This window comes from Sinocyclocheilus rhinocerous, unplaced genomic scaffold, assembly GCF_001515625.1.
Source record: "Sinocyclocheilus rhinocerous isolate Xijiao unplaced genomic scaffold, SAMN03320098_v1.1 scaffold942, whole genome shotgun sequence".
NCBI lineage: Eukaryota > Metazoa > Chordata > Actinopteri > Cypriniformes > Cyprinidae > Sinocyclocheilus > Sinocyclocheilus rhinocerous.
Window position 1 is genome coordinate 57,388 of NW_015627890.1, and position 11,732 is coordinate 69,119.

At 32.4% G+C, this 11,732-nt stretch overlaps 1 protein-coding gene across 1 annotated transcript in view; it reads left to right on the plus strand.

The window, feature by feature from the left end:
• Window positions 1-11,325, plus strand: part of LOC107735807 (BTB/POZ domain-containing protein kctd15-like) — an 18,817-nt gene extending 7,492 nt beyond the window's left edge. The window contains exons 3-4 of the mRNA XM_016547387.1: window positions 6,020-6,164; window positions 11,086-11,325. Coding sequence (XP_016402873.1) covers window positions 6,020-6,164; window positions 11,086-11,325 — 385 coding nt within the window. The remainder of the gene's footprint in view (window positions 1-6,019; window positions 6,165-11,085) is intronic.
• Window positions 11,326-11,732: the final 407 nt, after the last annotated feature.

Consider the following 11,732-nt stretch of genomic DNA (forward strand, 5'->3'; position numbering starts at 1 on the left):
TTTTTTACTTAACTGACTGCTAGCTAACTTGTTGTGTTAGGCCAAATTTTCCAAATCCATCTTTTTCTCCAAAAAGTGAAAAAGTCACCGCCAGCACACTGTAAACTCAAATCCAGCTGAAGGTTGATCAAGGCCAGATCTTTATTCATGTGATAAATATTTCAACACAGATGAATCATAGGTCGAAGAAGTTTCATTTTTCAAGATTTCAAGTAGTCAAAAGTGCCTCTAATTGAAGAATCGCCTTCATACCTCACACATGGACTGAACCCACTCTCAAAATCCAGTCGCTTTGCTTATAGAAATGGCTTGTCTCTTTCTTTCATGATCAAACTGAACCGTATTCACTGCTCTGAATGAGACTGACAACCATATTCCCCTGCTGTGTGAACGCAGCCAGAGAGATTTAGAGGAAAAGGAGGATGTGGGAGAGAGTATCGGAGAAAAGATGGAGAGAGAGAGACGGGTGGGGGAGAGGAGGAAGAAAAGAAAAACAGGCAGCATTTTAATTGCTTTTTAAAAAAAAGTGCAGATGAAAAACAGTGTTTGCCTGGAGGGGCATGGTGAAATTCTAGCTGGAAGAATTGCAAGACCATATGAGAAAGGACGACCGCAGGCGCTACAGGGAGATGAGTATTGGTTTTTTATAAAGCATTTTGCATCGATTTCCAAAGGGGGTAAAAAGAGGGAGAAAGAGCGAAAAAACAAGAGCTTTAGAAAGTGCATAAGGTGACGACTATAGAGTAGACTTGCGTGGAAGAGTATGAATTTCATCGTGCATCAAAGAAAGAAACAGTCTGTAAATACATGCACCTGGCAGAGCTCAGTGAACTGTGTTTGTGTTTGCAAATCACTTCCTTACGCAGAGTCAATAGTCTATGTTCGACAATAAACGCCTTTATACCCCGGCTGTAGTTCGTTATACAGGCTTTGACAAGCAGTCGGCCGGTCTTCTTAGTGCTTATGAGAGCCGTCAGCTGATCCAGAAACTGTAACAATGATTAAAGAGGAGATTGCATCGGAGCGGCGATAGCGCTGTCTCTCGGCTAGAAGCGGAAGGAAATGCTGATCGTATCAGAGTTCATAAAGAGAGCTGAAATACACGCAGAAAGATGAAGATATTTCCAGGTATCCTGTGTTTAAGGATGCTGAATAAGGCATTTGTGCTGAATAATAGTTTTAGCATTGAAATTTTGTGTATCATGCACTGTAAAAGGTTATGAGACGTTAGAATCTGACGTTTTAGAATTAGTAGATTAGTGGAAGAATGAATTAGAGACATCTGCACTTTTTGTCTAGTGATGGACACAAACTCTGTTTTAAAACCTAGTGAGCAGCCTACATAGGGAGCATCCCAACTATCATGGAACCTCACAAGTGACTGATTTGATTTTTTGATTGTACTCTAGTAATCATCAAAATAAGCATAAAATTTTAAAAAATGATTGCATTTAATGGTAAAATTATAAAAATAAAAATATCTTGTTTTATTCTTATAATTTCAGAGTTAACGGACGGCTAGCTAACTTCTTGTGTTAGGCCAAGTTTTCCAAATCCAGCTTTTTCTCAAAAAAATGAAAGAAAGAAAAAAAAAAAAAGTATTATAATGTATTTGAAATGTTTGCACTTTTTGTCTAGTGATGGACACAAACTCTGTTTTAAAACCTAGTGAGCAGCCTACATAGGGAGCATCCCAACTATCATGGAACCTCACAAGTGACTGATTTGATTTTTTGATTGTACTCTAGTAAGCATCAAAATAAGCATAAAATTTTAAAAAATGATTGCATTTAATGGTAAAATTATAAAAATAAAAATATCTTGTTTTATTCTTATAATTTCAGAGTTAACGGACGGCTAGCTAACTTCTTGTGTTAGGCCAAGTTTTCCAAATCCAGCTTTTTCTCAAAAAAATGAAAGAAAGAAAAAAAAAAAAAGTATTATAATGTATTTGAAATGTTTGCACTTTTTGTCTAGTGATGGACACAAACTCTGTTTTAAAACCTAGTGAGCAGCCTACATAGGGAGCATCCCAACTATCATGGAACCTCACAAGTGACTGATTTGATTTTTTGATTGTACTCTAGTAAGCATCAAAATAAGCATAAAATTTTAAAAAATGATTGCATTTAATGGTAAAATTATAAAAATAAAAATATCTTGTTTTATTCTTATAATTTCAGAGTTAACGGACGGCTAGCTAACTTCTTGTGTTAGGCCAAGTTTTCCAAATCCAGCTTTTTCTCAAAAAAATGAAAGAAAGAAAAAAAAAAAAAGTATTATAATGTATTTGAAATGTTTGCACTTTTTGTCTAGTGATGGACACAAACTCTGTTTTAAAACCTAGTGAGCAGCCTACATAGGGAGCATCCCAACTATCATGGAACCTCACAAGTGACTGATTTGATTTTTTGATTGTACTCTAGTAAGCATCAAAATAAGCATAAAATTTTAAAAAATGATTGCATTTAATGGTAAAATTATAAAAATAAAAATATCTTGTTTTATTCTTATAATTTCAGAGTTAACGGACGGCTAGCTAACTTCTTGTGTTAGGCCAAGTTTTCCAAATCCAGCTTTTTCTCAAAAAAATGAAAGAAAGAAAAAAAAAAAAAGTATTATAATGTATTTGAAATGTTTGCACTTTTTGTCTAGTGATGGACACAAACTCTGTTTTAAAACCTAGTGAGCAGCCTACATAGGGAGCATCCCAACTATCATGGAACCTCACAAGTGACTGATTTGATTTTTTGATTGTACTCTAGTAAGCATCAAAATAAGCATAAAATTTTAAAAAATGATTGCATTTAATGGTAAAATTATAAAAATAAAAATATCTTGTTTTATTCTTATAATTTCAGAGTTAACGGACGGCTAGCTAACTTCTTGTGTTAGGCCAAGTTTTCCAAATCCAGCTTTTTCTCAAAAAAATGAAAGAAAGAAAAAAAAAAAAAGTATTATAATGTATTTGAAATGTTTGCACTTTTTGTCTAGTGATGGACACAAACTCTGTTTTAAAACCTAGTGAGCAGCCTACATAGGGAGCATCCCAACTATCATGGAACCTCACAAGTGACTGATTTGATTTTTTGATTGTACTCTAGTAAGCATCAAAATAAGCATAAAATTTTAAAAAATGATTGCATTTAATGGTAAAATTATAAAAATAAAAATATCTTGTTTTATTCTTATAATTTCAGAGTTAACGGACGGCTAGCTAACTTCTTGTGTTAGGCCAAGTTTTCCAAATCCAGCTTTTTCTCAAAAAAATGAAAGAAAGAAAAAAAAAAAAAGTATTATAATGTATTTGAAATGTTTGCACTTTTTGTCTAGTGATGGACACAAACTCTGTTTTAAAACCTAGTGAGCAGCCTACATAGGGAGCATCCCAACTATCATGGAACCTCACAAGTGACTGATTTGATTTTTTGATTGTACTCTAGTAAGCATCAAAATAAGCATAAAATTTTAAAAAATGATTGCATTTAATGGTAAAATTATAAAAATAAAAATATCTTGTTTTATTCTTATAATTTCAGAGTTAACGGACGGCTAGCTAACTTCTTGTGTTAGGCCAAGTTTTCCAAATCCAGCTTTTTCTCAAAAAAATGAAAGAAAGAAAAAAAAAAAAAGTATTATAATGTATTTGAAATGTTTGCACTTTTTGTCTAGTGATGGACACAAACTCTGTTTTAAAACCTAGTGAGCAGCCTACATAGGGAGCATCCCAACTATCATGGAACCTCACAAGTGACTGATTTGATTTTTTGATTGTACTCTAGTAAGCATCAAAATAAGCATAAAATTTTAAAAAATGATTGCATTTAATGGTAAAATTATAAAAATAAAAATATCTTGTTTTATTCTTATAATTTCAGAGTTAACGGACGGCTAGCTAACTTCTTGTGTTAGGCCAAGTTTTCCAAATCCAGCTTTTTCTCAAAAAAATGAAAGAAAGAAAAAAAAAAAAAGTATTATAATGTATTTGAAATGTTTGCACTTTTTGTCTAGTGATGGACACAAACTCTGTTTTAAAACCTAGTGAGCAGCCTACATAGGGAGCATCCCAACAAATCATGGAACCTCATAAGTGACTGATTTGATTTTTTTTTTTATATTCATTTTTTTTTACTATAACAGGCTTCAAAATAAGTATAAAATTAAAAATAAAAAAAATGTTATTGACTTTTTTTGAAGTTAACTTTGAAATTATAAAAACAAAAAAATAAATATTTTTACAATTAAAAATATACTTTTTTATTGTACTATAATAGGCATCAAAATAAGTATAAAATAAAAAATATATACATTTTTGTTTACTTTTTTTGCAGTTAACTCTAAAATTATAAAAAACAATATATATATATATATTTTTTGGTAGCAGTGATTGCTTACGTTTTATTCCGGCTCACAAAATACTTTGACCGCCCGTATAAAAATGGCTCTTTAGAACGAAATCAAAACCATAAACATTGGTGTAAAATGTCAAACAATATATATATATATTTTTTGACAATTAAAAAAATATATATATTTTTTTTATTATTATTATGATTTCACAGTTAATGGACTGCTGGCTACCTTGTTGTGTTAGGCCAAGTTTTCCAAAACCAGCTTTTTCTCAAAAAGTAAAAAAAAATATGTAAAAGAAAAATAAATAAATAAATAAATAAAGTTAGTAGATTACTAGAAGAATGTATTATAATGTACTGGGAGTGCTTGCTCCGTTCCAAAACCTAGTGAGCTGCCTACATAAGGAGCATCCCAACTATCATGGAACCTCACAAGTGACATTTTTTACTGTATTCTAATAATAAGCATCAAAATACACAGCACATGGAGATATTGGGTCAAATATTCAATTTTTAATCACCAAAAACAATTTTATCAGTATTTTTCAGTTTACAAAGAAATTAAAGTTTATTTCGAATCAACATTTCTCACCTCACCTGCCATCTTGCATTTATCTTTTCACTGATTGTTCTTCATTGAGGATGCATGCGATGCAAATTTGACCAAAACATCAAAAGTGATGGTTGGTAAGTTCAGAAAGTATCTGGTCTCGACACTTTAGTCACACTTTAAATTAGATTAAAAAAAATATCAAAGCAAATGCTGCAGGAGCCAAATGATGGTCCTGTTCCACTAATGCTGGACAAGGACTGATCTGTTGTTTTATCTTCTCAAACTTGCTTAAAAATAAAGGCATCAGTGGTTCCACGAAGAGCTTTTAACATCCGCAAAAGATTCTTTATAGTGAAAAAAGGTTCTTCAGATTAAGAAAAATTGGTTCTTGTAAGAACTGGTCACTGAAAGGTTTCCAAAGTGGTTCTTTTTTTTTTAATGATTTTGCTTTCGGTGTGCTTTTGCTGTCTATCGTTCAAATAAATGACATTTGCATAAAATACATTAAGATTTTTGTGTGTGTGTGTGTTGTAAAGTTGCTTAGCGGAGGCTATAAGAAAAGTACAAGAGTGCAGAGAGAGGATCTAGATCTCTCTATCTTTCTCTGTTTCTCTTGTTCTCTTTTTCTCCTTCAAGTTCACTTCATACAGATGTTGCGATCGGTCAATAATTAAAACAGGCCTTATTCCAGATCACAAGAAGTTGTTGGACTTTAAACTGATCAGTAAACAGTTTTATCCTCATGTTTTGTTGCACAGGAAACTTTAGTGACTGTCTAGTTTACATATGCAGATTATCTGCAGGCTTTTATACGACTGTCCTGCTTTCTGACATCATGATATTATGTGGGAGTTATTAATTGGCATGTGACTGATGAAGATGATGAAGCTGTGGTGAAGGCTTTCCAGCGCTGTATTCATCTCACAGCAGAGAAGGACTTGAAATGCTTTTCTTAGCCACTCGAATCCGCCTAAAGCCTCTTGTTTCAGAAGCGAGCGTTAATGCCTTTTTGGCCGGCCACTAATAAAATTGAAAAATAAATGCTAATTGTTTCATGCATTTAAAGGAGGCTGGCCTCACTCCATTAACTGTGTGTGTGTGTTTTAATTTTCAGGATCAGCAGGCTGTTTAACGGAACCGAGCCCATCGTTCTGGACAGTTTAAAGCAGCATTACTTCATCGACAGGGACGGAGAGATATTCCGCTACATTCTCAGTTTCCTGCGAACCTGCAAACTGTTGCTGCCGGATGACTTTAAGGTAACAGCGTAATTCTGTCTGAAGCTTCTGATTCAGTGGCTGTTTGGAATAGAATGTAGCGTGCACATGTAGTGTACTACAGTAAACGCTGTATACTGCTACAAAATAGTATGTGAAACAGTATGCAGTATGCAAGGATAAATGCTGCATTATTGTCACATGACTTCATTGCCAGTGTTATTTTAGTATCTTTCAGATACTGTTATAGTTTTCATTCATATTTTGAATTAGTTTTTTTCAGTTTTCTATTTTCATTTACATTTTAGTAATTTAGTTTTTTTAATGTGTCTATATAGTTTTTGTTCATTTTTGTTTTAGTTTTAGTTATTTTAGAACACCAAGTTAAAATCAGTGTTATTTTAGTATCATTGAGATGCTATTATAGTTTTTATCAATATTTTGAATTAGGTTTTATTTTTCTATTTTTGTTTAAATTCTAGTTAAAGTTTTAGTAATTTTGTCGTTTTTTGTCATTTTTATTAGTTGTTCTTTTTTAATGCGTCTATATAGTTTTTATTCATTTTTATTTCCATTTTAATTTTAGTTATTTTAATACAGCAAGTTAAATTGTTCTTTTAGTATCATATTTAGTTTTTGTTTATGTGTTGAATGTTTTTATTTGTATATTTTATGTTTTAATTTTAATGTTAGTTTTAGTAATTTTGTTGTGTGTTTTTGTTATTTTTATTTTAAATATTTCTCCCTACATATATTTGATATATTATCTATAATATATTTAAATATGTCTATATAGTTTTTATAAATATTTTTTATTTTTTTTGTTATTTTAGTACATCAAGCTAAACTAAATGAAAGTGGGAAATATTGCCTGGCAACTATCCGAAACAAAATAATTGTAAGTTTTAATATTTTAATTTATTTTAATTATCATTTATTTTATTTCAAGTAACAAAATATATATAATAAAATTCATGGCTTTAGTTTTAGTTAACTGTAATAACCCTGCTCATTGCATTATGTTAATTTAGCAATTAGCATCCCGTTCTCATCTTAGAAATAAATAGATTTTTTTGATTTGGAATTTGTTTAATCCAGTTTTAGATTTCATTCTTTGCTCTGGAACTGGGAAACCAAAGTGATTGCATTGCATTGTTAGATACAATATATATTCCACCGTTTGATCTCCATTAAATCTCATCGCTGTCCGAGAGAAAGAACTAATATATTAAAGAGATTGCATTTGACATTTTTCTTTCTTAAAGGTAGGGCTGCACGATTATGACAAAAATCATAACTGTCGATTATTCCATTGAAATTGTAATTGCGATTATTAATTACGATTATCACAATTTACATTGAATGATGTTTATACCATTGTTTGATGCAACTGCGTGCCGTATTTTTATCAGATTGGATTCTTCTTTAAATTATTATATAATTTAAATTTTTTGTTATACTAAAACTAAAATTAAAACAATGGGAAAACCCTTACGATAACATGTAGAAAGAAAAAAAAGCATCTTAAGCACACAGAATAACATAAGTGGACTTTGAACGATTAATTGCCGCTTTGAACGATTACGTAATTGTGGCATCCGTAATTGTAATCGCGATTAGAAATTCGATTAACTGTGCAGCCCTACTTCAAGGTACTGTTATTTTGGTTGGTGGATAGTTGAGTTGAATGAAAAAAACTGACAGTAGAAAAAGACACTTTATACTAACGTCTGCTGTAGCTCCCCTTGTGGCAATACTGAGAATGCAGTGCATTGCAAATTGAAGTCTGATGCATTTCAAGATGCAATAATGCACAGAACCAGAAAAAAACATGATAAAATGACTAGTAATAGCAGCTCTTTCATGAGTTTGTGTGTTAATCAGATGCAATCATGACAAGCAGTGAATGTCAGGACATATTGTTGGTCGGTTGATTTTTATTTCTGATGTATTTGGTAGCTCCGCCCATAGTGCAATATTATTGGTCGAAAATCCACATAGATAAATATTAAGCATGAAATCTGTTCTGATTGGCTGTGATCGTGCCACATTGCACAGTATTTTGACTGTCACTATGGATAGACAAATTACTCATTACTCAAATTATTCAATTATGTTTTAATAAAATATATATTTACGGCTGATTTATCCTCATGGATAAACTCTACTTTTACATCTTTTAATCTTGATCTGGATTCACTTTGTTTTCCTCTCTCGAGTCGGACAAAGAGCCCAGTTTAGACTGGTTTGATCTGCTGATCAGCGTGTGTGAAATCAGACAGAAATGCAACGGCAGCCGGCGGTGTTAAGCGTGTCTTTATCTGTGAGGCATCGTGACTGTCATGACCCGCGGTGGCGTTCGTTTCGCTAAATCAATGTGAACGTGGAGCTAAAGCGGAATATGTTTTGCATCTCTCAATGGAAAAAGCATCATTTGTACCAGAGATTATCAGTTGCTAAGCTGCTTGAATAAATAAAAGCTGCTGTTCGACTTTTAATGTCATTTCTCAAAGTTGTGTGACCACTGGGAGCATTTTAATGAACAATCTTTTGTTTTTAGAATAACATGCACTGATGGTTCGTTCATAATAAATCCAGTGAGTAAGACAGAGTCGGATTTGATTCCAAGGTTTGTCACATAGGATCTGACCTCTACATCAGCATGTGTTTGACAAAATCAAAGAGAAATGGTCATCTCTTATACAGTATGTATTAGATGGAGACGGGGGAATATCTCTGCCTCTCTCTCTCTCTCTCTGTCTGTCTGAGAGATGTTGTCTTGCCGGTGGGCAACAGAGAAAGATCATTATTTCGGATCACAACAGGCCTGTCGGATGATCGCCTGAACATGGGATTTCAGGCTAGCGTATCGTCTGTCTTTCTATCTGCTCTTGTTGGGCTCGGTTTCTTTCTTCACCTCTCTTGTATCAGGCTCTTCGACATGTTGCATGAAGCTAGACTACAAGAGGAGCTTTAGAGAACGAGTCCTGTTAAAAACAGAGACCCAGGCGCATCTTTTAAAACCTCACTGTTCTCTCCAGCGCTGATGCATCGCATGCATTTTGTCATCTGCACTGTGAAGGGCAAAAGTATTTTCTCTCGTTTTCAGTGCAAATATCTAAATACTCTTAAATCAAGATGCATTTACTTAAAAAGTAAAATGACAAGATATTAAGTGTTTTCTGAAAGATGTAGCGAAAGTAAGAAAAGTGTAAACATTTAGTATATATTTATTGCCAATTAAAAACAGTATATTATTAGTTAAAAATAATTATTTTGTAAATGTATATTTATAACACTGCATGTATTTTAAACATATTTTCTGCAAAAAAATGATTTTCTTCCTCAGTATTTTTGTCTTGTTTTCCAGTAAATGTCTACATTTACTTAAAAAGTTAAATGATATAAGATATTAAGTCTCGCTTTCTCAAAAAAATAAAATAAAATAAAATAAAATAAATAAAAAATTAAGTGAGTTTAAAACAGAAAAATAAGCTTGATTCAAAGGGAAAACACGTTTATTTTTCTAGCCCGGTTGGAAGATTTTTTTTGTCTTGTTTTAAGTGTAAACTCACTTAATTTTGATACCTTTTTCACAGAATAAGACAAGTTCTCAAAATTAATATCTTGAATTAAGATTGCCTAGATATTTGTACAGGAAAACAATACTAAGAAAATCATTTTTACAGTGTTTTTGTGCAGAAATGTGCAATGTGTTTTATGTTAATTAAATATTAATTAAATAAATTATATTACATACATTATCATGTCAATTTTATTTGTATATCACTTTCACAATACACATTGTTTAAAAGCAGCTTTACAGGAAATCATTATGTTAATGTTTATAATATCTTAATACCTTCATGCCTTATTGTCAAATTAGAGCTGGGCAAAAATATAGTTGGGTCAAAGACGAAAAAGGGTTTAAGCATAAAAACAATAAGTGTAATACTGCTTTAAATTGTTGTTGTTTTGCCCCCAAATTTTTTTTTTAATTCTGTTTAATTTAATTGCAATTTTGTTTTTGTTTTTCTGAGCAAAAAAATAAATATCAATAAATATCATTTTTCTCTGATTTACAGAAGAGACCCACTAAAATGTCATTCAGTGTAACAATCTTGTCAGGCATATTTACAACAAAAATCAATTTATGACATATTAAAAGACTAATTACTTTCACCCCAAATACTAATTAGTTGTAATTTGACATTTTTAAAATTTGCCACTGTCCTAGGTTTTGCCCATTTGTCACTCAGTAAGAATTTTTTTACTCATTTAAAACAATCAAATTTAATATGCTCCCTTATTCTTTTATATATTTTAATATGTACACGTCAGAATAAGCATGTTGTTTGAATTTTTACATAAATATTGTGTTACACTGAATGATTATTTAAACCAAATTTTGACATTTTATTCTCCAAAAACTTATTTGAAACCTTAAAATACACACTTTACTTATATTTAATGTGCTTTCTGTGGACATAAAATCACTTTTGTAAGTTTATTTTGATGCGGACATCTTAACATCTTTGACCCAGTTACATTTTGCAACAATATAAACAATCAAGCAGCTATAGAGTATTTATAACTTGAGTATATTGCATATAGGTGGATCAAGTTGAATATACTATATATATACAACTCACAGAGCTGTGCGATAATGTAGTTTAATACAGTCTGTGTCGTACGGTTGATCCTTCTCTGTCTGTTTTCTGCAGCAAAACGCAGAGAAGCCGCGTGTACAATAAGTCATGTAGTTTAGTTACCATTCCAGCTGTGTGCACTTCATGACTGTTCATATCCATCTTCATGCAGATTACTCTGCAGACGTTGCACACAAAGCCGTATCCTCAGTTGAACTCCAACATTTTCCTCCCTGATGCACACCTCGGCTCCTCCCGCTCCGTGATGGAGAGTCGAGGAAGAATAGTACCATCTGGACTTGTGGGAAATTAAGGGAAAACTGAAAGGGGCAAAAAACCCCTGGCAAGACATCCCCGAGAGGAAGAGAGCGAGCGTTTGGCAGTCTGCTGTTGTTTGCCTGGATAAAGAAACGCTGAAGCCTGGAGCTCCGTCACTGACGGGATCCAACGAGCATGAGATCCTGCCAAACGTCTTGACTGTTGCCCCTCGGGCGGCGCTGATACCCCTCGGAGCTAAACATGCCACCCTGCACCCCAGTCGCACTGCTTTTTAAAGATTCATTCACTTATTGGCTTTTATTTATGTATTTATTTGTTTTGTTGCTTTGTTAGCAGCTTTTGCAGTAATAGCATCACTATCTCATTAACTATTAAACGTCAGCGTGCAACGTGTCCTGCAATTTTGCATGGGGAAACACCACTCTTATTTTAATTTTAGAAAGTGTAAACATCTATACATGGGCAAAAAAAGAGCGATATCCACGTATTGAGGTTAGAAACGTGTCCAGGCCAAAGCTATATGTATTTGATCATATTTTTCCCTTATAATGTCCACTTACAATGTTTTCAAACGATCTAAAATATATTTTTAAAACTTATATTGCATGCATTTTAAATGCTTTTTTTCTTATTTTCCAGTATAAATATCTAAACATTCTTAAATCAAGTGCATTTATTTAAA